At 50.4% G+C, this 21,883-nt stretch overlaps 1 protein-coding gene across 2 annotated transcripts; it reads left to right on the top strand.

Moving 5' to 3' along the window:
• Nucleotides 1-254: 254 nt before the first annotated feature.
• DAP3 (death associated protein 3) lies at nt 255-21,303 on the top strand. Of its 2 annotated transcripts, none has more exons than XM_044448695.1 (14): nt 255-409; nt 2,996-3,091; nt 5,805-5,884; nt 6,278-6,400; nt 12,513-12,614; nt 13,437-13,545; nt 14,507-14,599; nt 16,256-16,386; nt 17,604-17,684; nt 17,779-17,937; nt 18,457-18,516; nt 18,818-18,907; nt 19,519-19,636; nt 21,135-21,303. In XM_044448695.1, exons 3-14 carry the CDS (start codon nt 5,840-5,842, stop codon nt 21,218-21,220), a joined length of 1,197 nt encoding a protein of 398 aa, XP_044304630.1. In that variant the 5' UTR covers nt 255-409; nt 2,996-3,091; nt 5,805-5,839; the 3' UTR covers nt 21,221-21,303. The 2 variants fall into 2 exon arrangements, with proteins under 2 accessions (XP_044304630.1, XP_044304629.1); XM_044448694.1 differs by having other exon boundaries at nt 256-409; nt 5,838-5,884.
• The last annotated feature ends 580 nt before the right edge of the window (nt 21,304-21,883 follow it).

The following is a 21,883-nucleotide window of genomic DNA, read 5'->3' as shown; positions in this document are numbered from 1 at the left end:
CGTGTGTATGTGTGTATGCCCCTCTCCCTGTTTGGTTCGACTTCGACCTTCGCCTGTTCCTGCCTTCCAGGGCGCGCGAGCGGCCTGCCAATCAAGCCGGGCAGCAGGCCAAGCCCGCCCTCTCGCCTACCGAATACGCTTGTGCCTCGGCCAATCAGCGTGCTCCGGGAGCGGGTTAGGATGAGAGCGGCTCCTTTCCTCGCTCCGTCCCCCGCGCGCTCTCTCCGTCCCCATCGCCTGCTCGCGCTTTTTCCGATTCGCGCTCGGAGGAAGTGTGTCCCTTGAGCGCGCCCTTAGGTGTGTGCGGGGCAAAGCGGCTCTCGCGCGTGCTCTCCCCCCCCCCGCGCGTCCTGTCGAGAAAATAAAGATGGCGGCGCCCTGGAAGGCTGGAAGTGAATAATCCAATGAGGTGATCTTTAAACTAACAGCGGCTGGGTGGGCCCAGAGCTGGGGGTACTGCTTCTTCCCGTTGAGTTTGATGGGTTGCCTTTTCCTGCTCTTCTGGCCCCTTTAATCCGGAGTTGCTCCTCCGATCGCTTCTGACCGAGCTCTTGTTCCAACCGATCGCGGCGGTGCCCTCTTTTTTTGCCCCCTCGATCTCTTTTTCATGCGAACTCATAATAAACACGCCCATGAAACTCGCTATCAGGGGTTTTGCGGCCTCTTGTGCTGGCCTACTTCACAGGGTTGTTGTGATGAGCAGGAAAGAGAGGGAGATTCCGTATCAGCCTCTCGGGGATGTTCGTGGGAATGGCGGGAAAACTGTAAATGAAAACTATACTAAGGGCACAATCCTGTACACGTTTGGACAGGGTAAAAGGCCTACAACTCCGAGCATGCCCCACCTAGCCATGGTCAGGGCATGCTGGTAATTGTAAGCTTTTTCCCAACATGCACTTTAAGGGTGCGAATTTATGTATATTTAGACAGAAAAGCATTCTGAAGCTTTCAGTATATCCCACTCAGCCATGGAGTTGTAGGAATGGTTTTGTCTTGATAAACAGACTGTTCTAAGAATTACGATTGTTATTATGGGATTTTTCAGATTGCAAATGTATGTTGGCTGCTATGCTATGCTATGCCAGTCGCATCTGACCCATTGCGACCCCATGAACAACATTCCTCCAGGCCTTCCTGTCCTCCACCATCCTTGGAGTCCACCCAAGCTCACGCCGACTGCTTCAGTGACCCCATCCAGCCACCTCATCCTCTGCCGCCCCCTTCTTCTTTTGCCATCTATTGTTCCCAGCATTAGGCTCTTCTCCAGGGAGTCCCTCCTTCTCATTAGGTGGCCAAAGTATTTGAGTTTCATCTTCAGTATCAGGCCTTCTGGAGCACATCAAAGAATTTCAGAACATTATAGACTACAGCAAAGCCTTTAACAGTGTGGGTCCTGAGAAGCATGGTTCTGAAAAAACTGAGTGTGCCTCAGTATTGTATTGAAGCACTTGTCCTGCATTGTGGACAAGAAGCTACTATTGGGGCAGACTATGAAGTAATGGTTTCTTATAGCCAAAGGCATCAGACAAGAGTATATTTTATCTCCCTTTCCAATCTGGAATAGGATCAGAGGAAGGAAGAGTGAAAGTTGGTAAAAGTTACATCAATAATTAAAGATATTCAGATATTACTGGCAAAAGGCAGCAATGAATTGCAGTGGTTCCTGAAGAAAGTGAAATAAAGAATGTTTGTTTCATTAAGAGAACAAAATCATGACTACAGAAGAATTACACAATGTTAAGGTTTACAATAAAAAATGAAATTGTGAAAGATTTTGCATACTTTGGCTCAGTCACTGGTTCAGAGGTAGACTGCAGCCAGGCAGTTAGAAGAAAACTAAGACTTTGAAGGGTAGCAAGGAACAGAAAAATCAAATATGATCCTCCACGCTATCGTGTTCCCGGTTACTATGCACGGGTGTGAAAGCTGGGCAGTGAAGAAAACTGGCACAAAGGAAATATGTGTGTTCAAAACATGGTGCTGGAAAAGAGCTTTGACCTACACCAACAGAAAGCTGAACAAGTGACTCCTAGATCAAATCAAACCAGAACTTTCCCTAGAAGCTAAAATGACAAAACCGAAGCTGTCATATGTCAGGCACATCATGAGAAAGCGAGACTCACTGGAGAAGACACTCATGCCGGGGAACCTTGAAGGCAGATGAAGATGGAGGCCAACGATGACATGGATCAGTTTCCTAAAGGAAGCCACAGCCTTGATTTTACCAGAACTGAGCAGGGTAGTGAAGGAAAGGCCATCTTGGGGGGCATCCATCTGTAGGGCCAGCATGGGCTGGAGACTACTTGATGGCACATGACAAATTATTGCTTTTGTTATGCTTTCCTTTTTATAGTATGTAATCACCTTTTAAACTATCCTTGCTTTTTTTAAAGCTAAAGATGGTAGGTAACAGTTCACCTGAATAATAAAAATCCTAATGAAATAGGCATATCAACCAAAAATGCTAAATAAATACATAGACATTCAGTAATTCTAGTACCTAATAAAGGACGTGGATGTCATCCATATATAGATGACTTCTAAGCCCAAATCTCTAGAATTGGTTGCTAATAATGCTTCCCCCCCACCCCCTTTCCTTTGCTGTTTCTTTCTGGGTGTTTCAGTTTTTAACTATGTGAGGTTGGAGAGCAGCTGTAGCTTACAGGAAAAGCAGATGTTCTGCAAGTGGAAAGTTCAGGATCAGTTTCACATCTATAGCTTGGAAAACTTTGGCCTGATCCCCTGAAGAGCTGCTGCTGGTCAGTGTTGGCAATACAGGGCTAGATACAGACTGAATATGAGGCTGTTCCCTGTGTTTCTATGATGATGTGGTTTTCTATTGTACACTGCTTTGGAAATTTTGTCTTGAAAGCCGATATAAAAATCTTGTTAATAGAATTAGTACAAGGCATGGGAGGGACAGTTGTCTGATTTTTCCCCCCATTTCTGTACCTGTTGAGTTGGAATTGACTGCCAATACCTTTCTTAATTCCAGGAATGGGATAAAGCTTCTTCCAGAACATCAAATCGACTCTTTGGACTTTTGTACCTTTTTACTGAAGAGTTTACTGTGTGATTTCAGAGTTCTAAGGTAGGCTTTTGAATGAAAAGAAGGTTCTGGATTGCAGTGGATTTGTGCCCTTGCTTGACTTAAGAAATATTGTCTTGTTTCTGTCCTGCAATTGAGGTGAGAGGGAAGTAACAAGAACTACATAGGAGATGTGCACTGGATAAACGACTAGTATTACATTTCGGGCTGGTTCACATGTTCAGTTAAACCGCTGTGCTTTAATAGGTGGCACATGCTGGCTGGTATTTTCTTGATTTCCAGCACACTCCACTGAGAAAATCCAGCCGTGTTAGGTTGACTTGATCATACTCCCCCAAGTCATAGGCTTCTCTTCTTTCCTGTTTTTGTTTTAACACAGGAATAATCTTGAAGATGATGGCTTTTTGTTGTATGTTATGGTTTTAATTGTTGTGAGCCAGCCAGAGAGTTCAGGCTATTGGATGGTATAGAAATGTAATACATACCAAATCCTTACCTTCCATATTCTTCATTTCTTGTACTGCAAGCTATTTTTAATACTGATAGCTTGTATCAGTATTCAACAAGGTTGTTATCCTGATCTGAGAAATACTTGTTGGACTTGGGTTTATTTGAAAAACATGCTTTGAATAGCTTTCTCTTCCTACTTCTGCTTTGTGGGCGAATGTTAAACCTTCACTCCAATTACCAAGAATATATGGGATGCATAGCCTGACATACCTGATCTTGCCAAATCTTGGCTGCTAAGCAGGGTCAGCCTGGTTAGAATCAGGATGGGTGACTTGAGTGTATGATTCTGTGATGATTGTTGTAAACTGCCCAGAGAGTTTTGGCTATGGGCAGTATAAAAATGTAAAATAATAATAATAAGCAACCATGCAATGCAATTCATTGTCATAAGCCACTGCAGTGACCATTAGCTTAACAAAAGAATGGCACAAAATACAGCAAATAAAGCCATTCTTAACAAATTTACTCAGAAATCTCAGAAAGTTTAATGAACAATTCTTCCTAGTAAAGGTATTTTGTATTACAGCCTAATTAATGTGCTCTTTCATTATGCATTTTTTGGCAGGATGTCTCATTTATTCAGAATTCTGTGACAGAAGTTTTTACAGTGGCCTCAACAATTCTGAGAAATGTGATATAACAAACTTGCTCAAAATAGTTATGGAAAGACATATGTGAGGCTTCCCTAAAGGGCAGGAGAATTAGGCCGGTAATCCTGTTCCATGTATTTTGGGAGTAAGCCCTACTGAACTTGGTTGGACTTACTACTGACTAGATATGTATGCCAAACAGATCAAGAAGAGCTCTTTCACCAGCTGAATATTTACTGTGAAAAAGCTTTCAAGGACTAGCATAGACATGGGAAACCTCTGGCCCATGACCCACATCTGACTCATGTCCATCCAGCCTGCTTGCTGCTTCTCCATCTGCACCTGGAAGGGGAAAGCTCTTATCTCTGACCAGCTGTCTGAGGAGGAAGCAACGCCTGTGAATCAGTCCTGTTTGCTTCTGACGCTTACCTTGTCCAGTCGTGCCCTGCTTCCTCTTGAGCTGACACACAGAGGTTTCCAAGTAGGGTTAAAATTGGTCAGAACAGTAGTTTGGCTTCAGCCATTTTACCTTTGGCCCTTCCTACCAATGGAATGTGGACCTTTCCCACTTAGACATTCAGCCTGTAGACCAAAAAAGTCAAGTCCACCCATGGCCTAGAGCCAAGAAGCTGATGCCACAATAAGTCTGTTAGTCTTGAAAAAGAACGTGCGTTGCTTTAGTTCTTGTGCAGAGAAGTACTTCTTATCTGTTCCAAATCCCCTTTGAGTCAGCTTCTTTGGGGGACCCCATTGGGTTGTAGTATTGTAAGATCCAGAAAAAGTCTCCTTATCCATTTTCTCCACATTCTGCATAATGTTGTCCACTTCTATTGTGTCTCCCTACCCAGCTCCCATCATCCCCAGCTAACGTAGCCAGTAGTAAAGAAGTCCCAACACCTAGAGGGCTTCAAGCTTATCACCGTTGCTATGTGCTAATAATGAACCGATTCTCTGAATGTGGCTTTTAATACAGCCACAATGATACTCCTCCTGCAGAAGAGGAAGTTATCAGTAGGCTCAGAGAATCCCAAGCTTGCAGAAGGTCCCCCAAAGAAATGGAGGGGCAGGAAGGATGAAAAACAATGCTATGAGGTCTAGCCATGCTTGTAGCTACAGAATGCCTGCCGTCCGGGAGGGTAAAAATGGAAAATCTAGGGAGGTGGGAAAGAATGGACTGTTCCTGAGAAGGGGGTGGCTGGCTGGAACCACAAACAGGATTGTTCCCCAGGTCCCACTTGCACCTGGATGATGGGGAGAAACTGGACCAGGCTGTAGCCTGCGCTCATGCATTGTCTGTGAGCTTCCTGGAAGAACTGGCCAGCCATGAGTGGAACCAAAAAGTGGGCTCTGTCTAATTTGGCAAGGCCATTCTGAGCTGGCATCGCAGCCTTTCCTAGGCGGCTGACATCCGTCAGAAGCATGAAACTACACTTCCCATAATCCCACACACCTGGAGGGTATCAGGTTGGGGAAAGCTGTGCTGTTGTATGCATTTTTCACTTGTTTTTAACATGGTATTTGAATGTGCAGAAAGGTGGAATTACGGCGCTCAGGTCCTCCTCGTGGGTTTCCCTTGGAATTGTGGGCTCGGTGGCTCTGTGCTCGGGTCCCACGGGGCCCTTCTTACATTCTCAGGAACTGTTTGCCACCTGCAGGTTTGAAATACGTGTTGCTGTTTTTATTGGCAGGGATGATGCTGAGGAATCTCAGGAGACTCCTTTGCCAGGCCCACAGGGTAAGCCAACGCACACATTCACTGTAGTATTGGAAGGGACCGTGGGGGTCATCTAGTCTGGCCTCGACGGTCCACCTTGATCTCCAGCCTAGCTTTCACTTGTTCCTCAAAGGGCCTGGTTTCCATTCAAGCCGTAGAATTACCTTGTCCGAGCCTTCGCAACCTGGTGCTGTCCAAATTTTTTGGAATTCACTTTCCATCAGTCGCTGGGAATGTGACCAGTGTTCAGGAACCTGAGGAGACGAGGTCTGAAGCACCTGGAAGGCACTAGATTGGAGAATGTCGACAGGCCCTCCCGTCAGGGGCTGCCCCCTTGGGGAAGGGGCAATCTTTTGGCGCTTCTGTCGGCACAGGCAACCTTCTTGCTCTCTGAGCTGCGTTTTCTCTCCCCAGCTGGAGCAGGGCTGCTTTCTCCCCTCTGGTTCCAGGAGCTGGCAATGCACTTCAGCAATCCAGGATGCCCAGCTTTCTCCAGACAAGCCCAGGGCGATCTTCCGTACCAGTGAGAATGACCCGGTGAGTTGATGCCAGGAAGAAGAGGGAAAGCAGGTGCCTGAGTGTGCGTGTGGACTAGTGCGGGTTGCAGCCGAGTAAGGCGGAGCTCTTGGTGGTCGTTGGCCTGCGTGAATGTTGGGCGGTTCGGGACAGCTCTAACCTGGCCTTCACGCGTACGTTTTGCCCCCGCTTTTCTTCTGGAGATGCAGCAAATCGTCCTGGCAAAGGCATGCTCTGTGAATTCCAGCCCATCATTCCCAACCAACAGGCGGACAGGGGCTGATGGGAGTAGCGGTCCAGCACATCTGGAAGGCTCCAGGACGGAGCAGGCTGCTGCAGGTGCTTGGCCAGCATCCCACATCTCACGGGGGCTTCCTGGGTGTGGCGAGTCCCACAGACCACGGGCAGCAGTCCGGGCCAAACGCCGGCATTGTCAGCCCCAGTGCAGGGGGCAGCGCCTCAGGGGCATCAGCTAAATCTGCCCCGGCCCTGTGAGGTTCCCCTCTTTCTTTCTTTCTTTCTTTCTTTCTTTCTTTCTTTCTTTCTTTCTTTCTTTCTTTCTTTTTCTTTCTTTCTCTCTCTCTCTCTCTCTCTCTCTCTCTCTCTCTCTCTCTCTCTCTCTCTCTTTCTTTCTTTCTTTCTTTCTTTCTTTCTTTCTTGGTTTATATCCTGCCTTTTTCCTACAAAGGGCTCAAGGCAGCTTACATCTCCTCCTCCATCTTCTCCCCACAACAACAACCCTGTGAGGTAGGTTGGGCTGAGAGGCTGTGACTGGCCCAAAGTCACCCAGTTGGCTCCATGACTGAGCGGGGACTAGAACCCGGGTCGTCTGAGTCCCAGTCCCACGCTCTTAACCACTATGCCACACTGGCTCTCACTATGCCACACTTTCCCCCACACCACCGATCGTGTCATGGTTTCCCTGCTTTTGTGTAATATTTCACGCTTCCTAAAAGATTGAAATGTCTCTTCTGAGGTATAGGCACTTAAGGGCAAACCTCTACGTCTGCTTAAACAGAAAAGGATCCTGCCGTGCCCAGCATGTCCCAGTCCGTTAAAAGGACCCCGGGTCACGTGTGGGAGAGAGGGGCGGCTGCCTGCAAAAGGGGCCACAGAGCTACTGGCTGTCAAGAGGAGACCATGCTGGGTTCGAGGCACCAGTGACTCGCTGTGAGGCTGCTTAGAATGTTCTTATCTGGGGCAAGAAGGGCCGTGTTGTTAAGACCTTTCCCAGCCTTGAAGCTCTCAGGCACATTTTGCCTTAGCCAGCTTCTAGGGCAACCTTCCCCCGTCGCATTGGATGTGCTGGCTGGGAATCGCGGCAGTTGCAGCCCAGCACTTCCGGAGCGTACCAGGCTAAGAGCAGCTTGTCCGGAGCTGGCAGAGTCCATAATCATTGCCATTATATCGAACCCTGTTTTTAATGACCTTTGTCTTTAATCTTGTTTCTGAACTGACTCTTAATTAAAAACCCGTTTAAAGGATTTTGAGCTGATAGATCGTTTTTCTTGACCAGCTCATTGACTGCATGTAAGGCAAGCCGTGCATGGCCAGCCTCCCTGGCCACCCCCTGCATAGGCACCTCTTTGTGATTACTAACAAAGCAACAAACCAATTCTATCATTCCTTGCTGGGAGAAGCCATTTTTACCGACCGCCTAGTAAATTCCCTCTGCGCAACGTAACGTGCCCGAACCGAGCCAGCCTCCCGGGGACTTTCAGACCTACTGATTAAAACTGGCCCGCACGTCGTTCATCACGCAGAGTGAACTGATACCCAGTTAAAGCTTGCGGCCCTCATTTTGCAGCCTTTTTCGATGCTGCGTTTCTAAGGCGCCTGGGAACAATCTTCCCGTGCTGTCCCCGGCTTGGAGCCCGGGAGAGGTGACCTGGCATGGACTCCGACTTCATGGGCTTTGCAAGGCCGGGGAAGAGCCGGAGGATCGTGCCTACTGCAACTCTGGGTTGGGTCGGGGCGCCAGCCAAATTCCGTGTGCCCTCGCATCTGACTGCTTGCAAGATCAAGAAGGCACCAGGAGTGTGCGCCCATCTTAGAATCGCACCCTTAGCCGCTGTTCTGGTCTCATAGCTCTCACCCTGTACCATTTTAGAATGCAGCTTTTAAGCAGAACTGGGCTGGGCGCTCCGATATGAATGAATGGCTAACACACGCCGCAGACGCAGCTGCAGAGAAGCCCCGGCTGGCCCGGCGTGAGCAGGAGAGGCCTCTGAAACGCGGAAGCCGCCGGGGGGTGCCCCCTCCTTTCGCAGTCTTTGAGCTGCCTTGTTTTTCCCCAGCGTGAGCCGCAGCGGCACGAAATGTGTCGGATGAATCGGCCTTCCGAGGCTCTTTACTGCTGCCTCTGCCATCGGGAGCCTTTTTGCTGCCGATTCTTCTGGGGTCTCCATGGAAACGGCAACAGGCAGGCGGATCCTGTCATGTGATCCCCCCCCCCCCACACCCATGAGCATCTCCAGCAGCCATGCAGAAGTGCCCAGATGGCAAAGGGATTGCCTCTGCCATCCCAGGTCTTGGCTGGCGTTGCCAAGCAACTGGCCTCTAAGCCCGGCCTGGGTGCAGGCAGCCGAAGCTGGTGCTGCTGAAGATGTCACTAAGAACGCCGCTTCCCCCCATTCCGCCACAAACCTGGCATTCCCAGTGCAACGCCTGATGTCTTAAATCCAAAGCCAGGGATTATTGGCTGTGCCCCGAACTGCCTGTATATCACAGTTCCACAGACATGGCCCTCTGTGTGACATTGGGCCTCCTAAGCATCTTTCGGCTTGGTTCAAAACCAAACCAAAACACAAGTTTCTAGCCCTCAGGATTTCAAAGACACAGGTGAACGCATGTTGGTGATGCATGGTGAAAGTGCTGAAGCCAGAGAAGTTGCTGGGGTCGGAAAGGGCTATTCTGAAAAGAGCTCCCACGAAGGACATGAAATTAAAATGCATGGGCACACACGAAGCATTATTAATTCCACAGGTCTTTCTATGTGTCAGCGCATAATTAACAGAACTAGTAAGCAGCGTGGCAGGGTGACTAGAACATTGCTGACCCAGGAGATTGGAGTTCTAGTCCCAACAGCTATGAAGCTCACTGGCTAACCTTAGGCCACTCCCTCATGCTCAGCCCAACCTACCTCGCAGGGTTGGTGTTGTGAGGATAAAATGGAGAGGAGGAGAACTGTGAAAGCCACCTTGGGTTCCTTGCAAGAGGAAGAAAGGCAGGGCACAAATGTAAAGGAATAACAATATAATTAAACGTCAATAAATTAAAACTTACACCTAGTGTATGACGGAAGTGCTGGCAAGCAACTTGGCATTAGAAACACCCATCCCGCTTATCTCCCCAAAACATCATCATCGACCAGCCATTAATTGCTGCCGCCAGCCAATAAAGTGGGGACAGGAAAGCCCGACCGTCTTTCCAAAGCTACAAAGCGGCCCCCAAGCGAAAGCCCTGCCCCCCACCCCTCTCTGTACCCCCAGTGCCTGCTTTGGCCATTCGCCTGCCCAGACCCTGTTTACTGCCTCCATTGTGGGGGAACAGCCTGTATCTTAGGCTGTATCTCGAAGGGTGAGAAAAGGGTGCTGTACACACAAATGCACGTAAACGCTGTTCCAGCAACAAACAGGGAGCAGCGCGGGCCGTGCACACGCGAGGGACATCGCAGAAAAACTCGGCGCCCCGATTGCTTCTCGTTCCAGCGGTGGGCTGGGTGAATGCCTCTGCTAACGCAGCGAAAAGGTGCCATCCGCTTGCCAAGAGGCGGCTACTGGCACCACGCTTTGCGAAAGAACAGACAGAATTACCTGTAGGCAGAAGAACTGTCTGGTGGGGGAGACCCCAAAGCCCCCCACTGGGGACCGGGAATGCCGACTGAAGGGCTGGGCGGGGGGGGGACCGCAAGGGAGTACCTCGAAAGGGTGCCACTGGCTGGCTGGAACAGCGAACAGGAGTGTGGCATGTTGCGATGCTTTTGTTGTGAGTCCTGTTTGTCTCACTTCGGTCCCTCTTCAGAATAACTCCGGCAAATTGCTAGGAGGTGGAAGAAAAAAAACCCCTCTGCTGTTTTCTTAACCCTTTCTCACGTTCATTTATATGTTAACTTGGTCACTTGTGGTAGAATCCAAATCATATTCTGAGATGCTTTTCCAACTCTGAGCTCCATTTTTTCAACTTCAGATCATAATTTCCTGGCAAGCTGTCATGTTAAACTCCGCTTGTTCATTAACATTCTGGGCTACTAGGGTGGTATATAAATGCAAGTAATAACTAACTAACTAACTAACTAACTTTCTGTGGTGAGATCACATGTGGGAACGATGTCCTTTTTCTAGGTCTTTCTGTCTTAGCAGCATTTATCAAGCATCTCTCACCAAACTTTTGCAAGCTCATAAAATGCTTAATAAAATGCAGACGTTTTCGGCAAATCTACTGAAGTGATGCCAGCCATAAAAATAACCGAAAGCAACTGGATAGCCGTCCCGGCGGGCTTCTGAAGGGCGGGTGGGAAAGATTCGGCCACAGTCTCCGGCAGCGTGTCGTACTGGGTTCTGAGCTTGTGAACTGAGCGGTCCTCTTATCTTTCAGTATTACTTACATTGTGTATAAATGCTGAGCTGCTTTATAAATGTTTGATGATGATGATATTGCATTTATATCCTGCAATGTAGATATATAAATTTATATTTATATCCATGTATTTTTTTTCCTTCCGTGAAGAGATGATAATTATTTATGGGGCTTGTGGAGGTGGGGTGGCCCAGCGAAAGAAAAGGATGGGGCGGTACAGAGAAAGCATCCAACTGTCCTGCAGTATTGCCAGCTCTTCCCATGTCCGAGAGAGGTTCCAACCTCCGTAGTTGTTGCTCTGATGCTTCCTAAGGGTCCACAGCCCTTCCTAGCGAAAAAGGCTCCCACCTCTCGAGCCTCTCTGAAAAGTGGCCGCAGGAGATACGGGAGCCACTGAAGCGAAGGCCCTGTGCCTGGTAGAAGGGGTGCTTCCTGGTCTGAGTGCGGATCCCGGGGGAGGGATTTGTTAGTGGCTACTGAAGTGTTAGAGGAGGAATGGGGAGGTGCGTTTCCGGGGGGCAGCGGCAGTAAAAACCACAGAGACCTCCGCCCTGTGCTGAACCAGTGTCGGCTTCGCCAGGCCAATGAACTGTTGTCCTAAGTCAGAGGTCCCTGCACACATGGGCACACAGCAGCCTTCCCCCACGCCACACCCTCCCAAGGGGCTGGACTACAACTCCCATCACCCTGCAGCCAGCACAGTGGAACGTGAAGATAGGGGGATGTAAGACGTGAGGTCCTTGAGGTTTTCTGGTCCTACGTATGCCACGTAAGGCTGGGGTTTGTCCAAGGTAGTAAAGCCCCGTTCAGCACAGAATGGCTTGCCTCCAAGCGAACATGGAGAGGGTTGCGCAGCGAAGAGCATTTCTCAAATTATGTATTTCTAGATACTGGGTGGATCTGCCACTTTCCACCTGGGTAAGGGGAAAGAGCTCAGGGACTGACGAAAGGGACAAGGTGGTTCAGATATAGGACACTGCTCCGGCCTGCTTGTGCAGGCTCCTTGTATGTAACTCGGCTGAATTTATGGTGCCGGTTTTAACCTGGAAAGCCCTGAATGACTAAGACCACCCTACCTGGTGGAGCATCTCCCTGTATGAGCCCTTTTGTGAACCAGGTAGCTGGTCTAAGGGAGGCTGAAAAGGCATCCATGCAGGAGGAGGCCTTTTCAGTGGTGGCTCCCGCTTATGGAACGATCTTCCTGGTGAGGCACACTGAGCACCATCCTTGCTGTCTTCTTGGCATCAGCTGAAGTCCTTCCCCTTAGCTCAGGCGTTTTGAAGCATACGGTGTTTCTAATAAGGCCTTCAATTCTTTTGGTTAACACTGATTAGATAGTTGTGTGTCTGTTTATATGCCTGGATGTAAATGATTTTTAAATGGTGTCTTTTTAAAGGTTTTTAATTTATGTGACACACCCAGAGAACTGGGGCTGTCGGGTACTGGTGAGAAAGTGACAGCCACATAAAGCGGCTTCGGTACAATCCAAGCGCCGACTGAGGCTGAGAGAGGCTAGTTTGCTAACGGATCGCACGTGCTTCTTCCAACCCCACAGGGCAACCACACGGAGAAACACGTGGGCCAGTATTACACGCTCCCGCTCGAGGAGGTACAAGTGACATTTCCTCACGGACTACCAAAACGCTTCAGCCAACAGGTGCGCCATCTTCCTTACAGGTCTGAACGTGGAGGGGGGAGAGAAGGCGGTCAGGCCCGATGGGCCAGATTTTGCCATGGGGGCGTGGTGGCAAAGAGCCTGAGCCAGGCAGCGGCGCGATCCACACTTCAGGCCGTGCATCTGCCGCAGTTTGGCTAAGCTGGAGGTGGGCGGACTTTGCCCCCGAAGAGCCCTCAGCCGACATGCAGAGCAGCAGCAAGGAAGGAGTCGCGGGGTGCGGCCAGATGCAAACTGGCGGCTCTGGGGACCCAGCCTTAAATATCTGAATGTTGAACGGCCGCATAGCAGCCTCGGAAGTCACTGCTCGGGAGAGAAGCCACCCCAGCCCACTCCCTGCTGTGGTTCCCGACCTCAGGCCAGAGAGGAAAGCGGGGATTCCTCCAGGAGGTGGGGGCTTTGAAGCTAAGCCCTGGCCCCCGGCGGAGCCCAAGGAGAGGTCTGTCCGTCTGTCTTAAATCGAAGAGCAATCCACCACGGTGAGTGTGGTGCATTTCAGATCAGGGATGCTAAGGGAAAGTTCCAAAATCGGCCGGCAAAGCCAAACGAGGGCTTGTTCAGGGGCAGCTGATGCTCCCTCCATTTTACAGGTGGAGAGGTGAGAGAAGCAATTCACACAAGGCCGGCTGGGGGCACGGAATTTGGTCTCAGCCTGGCTTGCTTACTGCCAAAGAATTGGTAAGGGGGGGGGGGTTTGGTGAGTTTGCTTGTTTTATAAAGCAGCTTCGACATTTGGCTGGCTGTAACACTCCCCTTTGTACAAAGTCTGATCCTCTCCATCGCTCTCTCTCTCGGTCCTTGCAGATAAAAACCTTCAACGAAGCATGCTTCATGGTACGGGAGCCGGCCGTTGAACTTCTTACCTACTTGAAGCAAACCAACTTTGCCTACCCCGCTGTCCGATACATCCTCTGTATCCTGTGATGTAGGCTGTGAATTTTATTGTCTTGCAGGGATGGGCTTTCTGGTATTAGTCAAAGAATCGTGAAACGTAAAGCTTTCGTGGCCCAAATGAAACAAGTTTCCTGTCCTCATGGAGGCAAAGAAAAGTTATAACTGGTTGAGTGGTGCCAGAGAAATGCAGCCAAGCCAGAGAAAGCTGGGTTGAAGAAGAGGGTGCAGGGTGAAGACTTGCTACTTCTGTTGGCAAGGAGAAAGTAACTTATTTGACCTGAGGTGTCTTGAAAACGGCTGTTTGGGAAAGCAACACCCCCGTTTCAGCTTAGGTATCCTGTGGTGCTTGTTGTGCATATTTACAGGAGTCACCCGTGTGCTCACAGGACATACACTTCTCCATAAGGGCTAGAAGCTTTCCTAAAAATGGTAACATCTAGTATCCTCGGGCTGTGTGCCCTGCAAATTCCTTCTCAGCTTGTGTTTGTGCCTAGCTGGGTATGCTTTAGCCTTGACCTGGGGAAGAGAAGATTTGGCAGAGGGGAGACATAATGCCTGCCCACAGAGCCTGGAAGGGCTGTCGGCGTGCTCAGAGCCGGCTCATGTTTCACTGGCCTGGAGGGCACGATCCGCACCGAGCAGTGAACATGGCAACGAACCAGTTACTGGTGAAAGATGGAGAGAAACTTCCTTAGGATAAGAGCTGGGAGCGAGTGGAGGAGGCTGCCTCCAGGGGCCGGGAGCTGAACCCTTCCCTGGGGAACTTTCATTGGAGGCCTGCCGGAAAACTGCATCCTGCATCCTTCGAGAGGCTGGGCAAGATGAGCCCGAAGGCTGAGCTTTCGGTGTCGAGGGTCTTCTGCCCCTCCGCGTGCTTGCTCAGTTGCCCTTGCCGTGCTGGGGCCACGCAGGGTGGCACAGATGCCCCTCCGGCGAGGCCCGCAGTAGCACCGTGGCTTCCTTAACAGCTTTGCCTGAAGATGGCCGGAAGGCCACGGGGAAGACGACGACTCTGTGTCACGCCATCCACCACTGTGCACGGCAGAACTGGCTCATCCTGCACATCCCAGATGGTAAGGACACTGCGCTGCCCCAGTGCCCGGCAGATGCTCTGGCGTGGAGCCAGAGCCTGCACACATCGCCGAAGCACAATAATATTTAGCACTGCAATGCCTTCCAGGGCCTCTGTTAGTCATTACGGCCACATGTGTATGGATTGAAAAATGTGCTTTTAATCTTCCTTTACTCTCAGCTGCCTAGGGTGCCTGCTGTGCAGCAGAAAGGCGGGAGAGAGAGAGAGACTCAGAGTCTTGCTTTCTGAGCTTTAAGTCCACGTTGCAGGCAGGCCCTGTGGGGTGGGACAGTCCTAGCCTGTGCGCCAGGCCTGGCCTCTTGCCACGGGGCCTCTGGGAAGAATTCTAGGAAGGAAAAGGAGGTAGGCCAAGACCCCCTGCAGCACCTGCTTCTGTGAGGTTCTCATCCTCCAGCCATCTGGTGGTGGAAAGCTGTTCTACCACCAACCACTCATGGAACGGATCTTGTGCATAGTTAGCTCCATACTGTTGTGGCTTTTTTACATGTGGGCCTGCATGGAAGGATTTCTAACCTGAAAGGCATGGTATTATGACGCTGCATTTATATCCTGCCTGCAAGGTGGCTTGTATACCTCCATTTTATCCTCACAACGACCACCCTGTGAGGTAGGTTAGATGGGGAGCCCATGACTGGCCCACAGCAGGTGGGGACTAAAACCTGGATCCCCATCACAACACAGTAACTATTACTACTGGTAGTGACCATCCAAATAATGGTAGTGATGATGCCAGAAGTGGCAACGAGAAGGAAAATAGCAGTGCCTTCCCAGAATGCTCTGCTCTGTCCTCCCCTGCTTGGTTTTCCTGTTCTCCCCAGATATTTGGTGTTTTGTTGTCACTAAATGTGCCCGGTATGAGACCGGATTTTAATTTGCAAAGCAAAGTTCTTTCCTTTAGGTTTTCTCATGTGCAAAACCTGGGGTTTTCCCAAGTTTGTTGGGGCCTCCCCTTTGCACACAGACAGTATGGTTGTGGCCCCTAAAACCCGACACTTAGAGGAAGAGTTTATGGTTAGTTTGTACGATCATCCTTGCAAAAGCATTGCGAGATAGGTCAGTGTCATTCCATCCTGTTGTGCAGATAAGGCTTAAGCACAGAAAACTCTGGCTTGCCTAAGCCCACTTAGCGTGTGAGGCCTGAGAACGTACGAGCTGTGTTGGATCGGCAGAAGGGTTTGTCTAGTCCAAAAAATCCACAGAGAATATTTCAGAATAGGCTTTTTTTCTCTTTGAGATGTCTAACTCTGGGGCAAAGCTTTGCTCACCCCAACCCCTGAAATGCACTTTGTCCCATATGATTGTAGAATTGACTTGCTTTAGGATTTTACTGGCTGAATTTTGGAAAGGCGGAGCCTTGGAAACACTCTACCCTGAACTCGTTTCAAAAGTCTGCCTTGGCATTTGCCTTGCGAGTAGGCCAGGAGCCAACTTCACAAAGTCAAGGGTTTTGTGAAACGCACGCCAGCGTTGCCTGGGAAGTTTTCGCAGGGATCGGTTGCTCCTCCTCCCCAAAATTGATATGCCATTGGTTGTATTTCGGGCCTGCTCCTTGAGGCCTTTGGCTGCGACTAGTAACGCTTTTTGAATGCCAGATGCATGATGCTTGTGACTGCATGGCTTTCTCTTTGTGTTGTAGCTCACCTCTGGGTGAAGAATTGCAAGGAGCTGCTGCCGTCCAGTTACAAGGAGGGGCGCTTCGACCAGCCCCTGGAAGCCTCGACCTGGCTGAAGAATTTCAGAACCACCAACGAGCGCTTCTTGAATGAGGTCCGGAGCTGCGGTTGCCTTCTGTCAGTTGAGGGACGCACCCCTCCGTGAGTCCGGCCTTCCCCAAGCCGGTGCTCCCTGCATCTTTTGGACTTCAGTTCTCATGAAACCCAGCTGACCTGGCCAGTGGTCAGGGATAATGGATGCTGTATTCCAAGCCTTCTGTGGGGCACCGGGTTGCTGTTAGGTGCCATCAAGTCATCTCTGACTTACGCAGACCCTATAAATGAACGCCCCCCCCCCCAAAATATCCAATCCGTGATAGCCCCACAAAGTTACAAAGTTAAGGCTGTGGCTTCCCTTATGGAATGAATCCATCTCATATTTGGTGGTCCTTGTCTTCTGCCTTCAGTTTTATCTAGCATGATTTTCTTTTCTTCTCCTGTATCTGAAGCAGGACTGCCTCAGCTTTGTCTGTTTTACTTCTAGGGAAAGCTCTGACTTGATTTGATTTAGGACCCTTTGTATGCACAAAGTTTTCCTCCAGCAGGTTGGGATAGGCTGCCCTGATCCAGTCACTGCCTATTCCTCTTGCTGTGTTGTTCCTACCAGGTGGCATATGGAGGGCTCGTATTTTATACTCAGAGCAGCCCCCTGGGATAGATTTGTGCGGGAACATTAAAAGTGGCAGTGCTTTGCTTCTGCAAAATTAAATTCATTTTTGCAAAATTAAAACGGCATTTTGCTCTGGCATGGAGCGACAGGAGAAGGTTCTGTGCTGCAGTTCAGTGCCGGAGCAACTGTTCTGCCTGCCAAAGGCTCCGGGTTCAATCCTGGGCGTCCCCAGGTAGGGCCAGGGAAGGATCCTGCCTGCAGCTCTCTCTGGCGGAGCCCCCCAGTTGTGTTGCGCTGATGATTCCCAGTGGGCACGGCCAACACATCGGGATGGGTGGTCCCAGAGCCACTGCCGGTCGGTGTCAGCGCTCCTGAGCCAGGAGGACCGGTGCTTTGGTTCCACCTCGGGCCGCTTCCCGTGCTGTGGTGTCCCTGCTCCGCATGGGAAGAACTCGGCATCAGAAGCTGGCCAGATTTTTCAGAAGAGAGGACCGCTGCCCATCCTTCCCCAGGGAGGTCTGTCTGCACTGGATCCAGTCATTCCGTATGTGCCTAAAGGACACGGAGCTGTGGCCCTTCCCTGGAGCCCCCTCCCTTGGATGTTGTCCCCCCACCATGGACATCTGGCCTGTTAATAAGCCCGTAATCTTTGCCTGCTGCAGATCAAAACGCAACAGAAGTACGTGTGGGGCAGGCGCGAGAGCACCGAGGAAGGCAGGCCCCTGGCGGAGGTGGTGGAGCAGGTGAGGCCCTGTGGGCTGGCGGGAGCGGCTCGGTGGGCAGGCCTGGATGCCGCAGGACGCCGTGCTTTCCCGCCTCCCCCTTTTCCACATCCAGGGCTTAACCCGGGTGAAGACCGCGAGTGACGCTGTGGGGGCGCTCTGCAAAGAGCTGAAGCGGCAGTGCATGCAGGGCTCCTTCCGGCTGCTGGTCGCAGTGGACGGGCTCAACGCCCTTTGGGGGAGGACGACGCTGCGTGGGCCGGACAGGGGAGAGGTACGTGTGCGGTCGCTGCACCGGGGTTGCCTGGAAAGCCAGGGCTCTGCAGCGGCGGGCGCTGGCGGAGGGACGTGCCAGCGGCTCTTAGGAGAACTTTCCCTCCGGAGTGCACTGCGCATCTTGCCCGTGGGTCGCAGGCGATCTGTCGCCCGCAACGTCAGGGGAATCTGTGCTATTTTAGAATCCTGAGGTCCAGCTCCGTGAAGCAGGGGCAAAACTGAGGCTTGGGCAGAGAGAGAAAAGGCTGAGAATAAACAGAAATGAAGGACGTTTTCCAGAAAACGTATACAACTAAAACCCAGCCTTGCCTAATTAGGATAGCTTGCATAGGAAAATGTTCAGTTTGCATCAGAAAAAAAGTCCGGTCGCTGTCCTTTTATGAGAATGGAGCAGATCTTTTCCCCACTTGGGTGTTTGTGTGACAGTCCTTTCCAGTCTAGAAGCATATTGGTAGGTCGGAAGGCCAAAGGGAAGGGTTGTTTCTTTTCCCTCCACCGTTTTTCTGTTTTTTCTTAGCTATCCCCGGGGCAGCTGACTCTGGTCCACCACTTAAAGAAGATGGTAGCCAATGACTGGGTGAGGAGGCCGGAGCACCGTGGCTTTTCCCCGCAAAAACCTGACGAACGCTAAGTCACCAGAAGCCAAGCTCTTTTGGAGAAGCCCCTGAAGTGGCTAATTTACCTGGAAGCTCTGTATTTGGGGTCATGCTGGGATAACTGAGGCAATGGGGTTGGAGACAGACGACTGCCTGCATTTCCTTGCGTGGGTCATTTGTGGGGAATGGGCCGCCTGAAGGAAAGTCTCAGTTGTGCCACAATCCTGGATGGGCAAACCAAAGATCCTCTCCCCTGACGTCCCTTTTCTTCTGTGTTTTCAGAACGGAGGCGCCATCGTGGCTGCCCTCAGCCAGACCGGTGCCGTCTACAAGCCTCGCAGAGCTTACCTCTTTCACGAACTGTTGGGAAAGGTGAGCTGGAGGCGGAAAAGGGTTTGGGGCCCAGGAAGAGGTGAAGGCCCAGGGCCGTGTTCCCTGCAAGTCTGCTCCTTATGGAAGTCCTCCCTCTGCTCAGCCACAAAGGGAGCTGGTGCTCTTCGCATTAGGGACAGAGGAGGCTGTGTCGGAGTGGAATCCTTTGCGTGCGTGGACAGAATGGTGTCCCTCAACTCCCAGCATGCAGAGGACCGCACCCTGAGAGACCCAGTTAGTCTGTATGCTCATCTAGTCTAGTCCATTTTGGAGGTGTTCCCACAGCGGCTGGGACTGAAGGCAAACCCAAGTACCTGCATAAACCTTCTCCTGCCAGGAGCTAAGACTCAGACTCGGGAGAGGCATTTTGACTTTCCAACCTAGGGAAAAATGCACCAAAGCCAGGGAACTGCCTTAAATATGAATGCAAGCGCTCCGAATTGGGCCTGGAAATGGACGGGCAGCCAGTACAGGCGCTAAAATACTGGCCTCCTAGGACCCTGCCAGCCACTCCCTGCTAACTGTCTCACTGCCCTGTTTTGCACCAGCTGAAGCTTCTGGACTGTTTGTAAGACACATAAAACATCTTCCCCATCCCCCCTGTCTTCCAGGAGGGTTTTGATGCCCTGGACCCCTTTGTGCCCATTCAAGTTCTCAACTATACCAACCGGGAATTTGAGAGCTGCTATCAGTATTACTTGGACCGCAAGTGGCTGCAGCACGAAAAAGGCAAGTCCGCTCCTCTCCGGAGCTGCACGGCTGGTTTGAACAGTTCTGCCCCTTAAATCCAGCCACGCCCTGCCGGCTGACGCAGCAGTCGGGGATACTTGGGAGCAAGCTGCTGGCTCCCTTCCCCATGTTCCCAGCTACTCTCCTCCGCCGGGTAGGGTGACCCTCACAGTGCATTTCAGGAATACGAGACGAGCCCTGCTGGGTCAGACCATGTCTGTCCTCACCGACACAAGCACAGCTGCACCCTTCCACCCCTGTTCCCCAGCAGCTGGCACACATGTTCATGCTGCCTCTGAAAGCAGAAGGGGCAGGATATGGCCGCCGGGAGCAGGAGCCATTGGTAGCCACCTCCTTCACGTATTTATTCAGTTCCCTTTTAAAATCACCCACACTGGAAGTACTTCCATTTATCTGTCCCGCCTCATAGGGTGAACCTACTGGCCTCTAGGGGGAGAAGGGTTTGCTCTGTTTCACTGTTGTAACAGGGAGAAATTTTGATCATCAATAGATGCTCATCTTGGATAGGCCTTAATTAGTCTGTCTGTAGTAAGTCGGCTAAAAACCTTGTGGGGTTTTTGTGACGACAAGAAAAAAATGCTGATTTGACTTGCATTCTGCCTGTACTTCCGCCACACTCCAGGTTTTGTCTTCCCAACAACCCAGCAAGGTGAGCTGCGCGGAGAGCGAGTTAGCCTACAATCACTGTTGAGCTTCGAGGCTCAGTGGGGATTTAACTCTAGTGCAGTGCAAACCGTGCCAGCTTTTCTGAACCTCTGAAGTGGTCTTAGGATGCAGCCGCTCAGAAACAGAGAGGGACAAATCCCTTTACTTCTGCCTGCCAGCAGTGTTGCAGGTGGAAGCTTACAAGGCGACAGCTGTCCTGGAGAGCCGTGCAAAGCGCTACGATGCCAGACAAAATATGCATCTCTTAAATTCCCTCAAGTGGTTGCCAGTAGCCCCCAGCAGGAGTTTCCCAATGAACGGTTTGCCACCTGCCATTCAAACCATAGGCCCAAAATCCCAATATTGTCTAAACCGTTTTCCCCAACCACTATCGGCACTGTACTCCACCTCATAACATCCCCCAACAATGCTGACTGTCTGTAGTCCAGTAGAATTGGAGGGTTCAGGAAGGTTATTCTAAACAATGCTTTGTGGGGGAAACTTTCTCTCTTACCCCAACACCACCAAGCGATGTACTGTTTTCATAGGTGAATAGGAACAATTAGAAGTGTGGGTGGTGTTTGGAAAAAAATTCTAGTGTTAATCAAAGCAAAGAGGTAGAGGAAAAGAAAACAGTAACTACAATAATAGCTCACTGTTATCATATCTGATTCCATTTTAAAGAAGACACTGCAATAAAGGCATCTCAAAATACTTTTAAAAAAAATGTTCCCGCTTTTGGAAAAAAAGCTGTGTTCATAACTAGCAATTCTCTTTCTGACATAATCATCTTTTATTTCTCTCTCATTAAATCCATCCTCTGCTACACTAGCCAGCACAGATGGAGGCCGACAGGAGCTTCGTTTTCTCTCTGGAAGTAACCCTGGATTGTTCGACCAGATCAGCGCCTTCTTATGACTCCACATTTCTTCCCTTCCAACACCACCAGAATCTCATCCCATTGAACTCATACAGAATTAAAAAACACTTCTACTTCTGCATATTCCCTCTTTGTATTTATTAATAGAATGGGTGGGCACCTGTGGCAACTGTCAAGGCAATTATTTATGTTCCTGTAACTTATTAAAAAAATATGCCAGTTGATGGTGGTTTAGAAGAGTAACCTCAGCATAGAAACATAACTGGGGGTGGGGGGGGGGTTTGAAGACAAAACCCAAACCAGTCATGGCTACATTCCTAAAGCACACTCTTAGCTGTCCCCTCCTGTCTTCAGCACCTTTCAGCTGCAGACTGTGGGAAGGAAGGATTTTTCTGTTGGCACTGCTACGATGCTAGTGCCATCAGGCATTAACCACTGGCCGCGGATGCATGAGGTGGCATCAGGGGGACAGATGGGAAGCGGGGCCCCACTTCACCTGCTCCCTCTTCAGTGAGTCCTGGTGAGAACGGCTACTTAAAGGTCCGAGTTTGCATGTGCTCCTTTGCCTTCTGCTTCCTATTTTCCTTTCGTGCGCTCAGATTGCAACCCTGCACTGGAAGCATTTTCGGCTGCAGAACGGGGCGATCCCCTTCCTAACAGGCGTGTAGAATCAACGGGGAGAGGTTCATAGATAGCCTTGC

The sequence above is a fragment of the Varanus komodoensis genome, unplaced genomic scaffold (assembly GCF_004798865.1).
Source record: "Varanus komodoensis strain SLA01 unplaced genomic scaffold, ASM479886v1 scaffold55, whole genome shotgun sequence".
Taxonomy (NCBI): Eukaryota; Metazoa; Chordata; class Lepidosauria; order Squamata; family Varanidae; genus Varanus; species Varanus komodoensis.
This window is presented reverse-complemented; position numbering and strand designations above follow the sequence as displayed.

Bases quoted from the DNA above. Each gene is read 5' to 3' on its own strand.
- DAP3 (XM_044448695.1), top strand. From the start codon at position 5,840: ATGATGCTGAGGAATCTCAGGAGACTCCTTTGCCAGGCCCACAGG. The intron at 13,546-14,506 runs GTATCCTGTGAT...CTTTGCCTGAAG, and splicing joins CGCTGTCCGATACATCCTCT to ATGGCCGGAAGGCCACGGGG. The intron at 19,637-21,134 runs GCAAGTCCGCTC...CTGCTACACTAG, and splicing joins GTGGCTGCAGCACGAAAAAG to CCAGCACAGATGGAGGCCGA.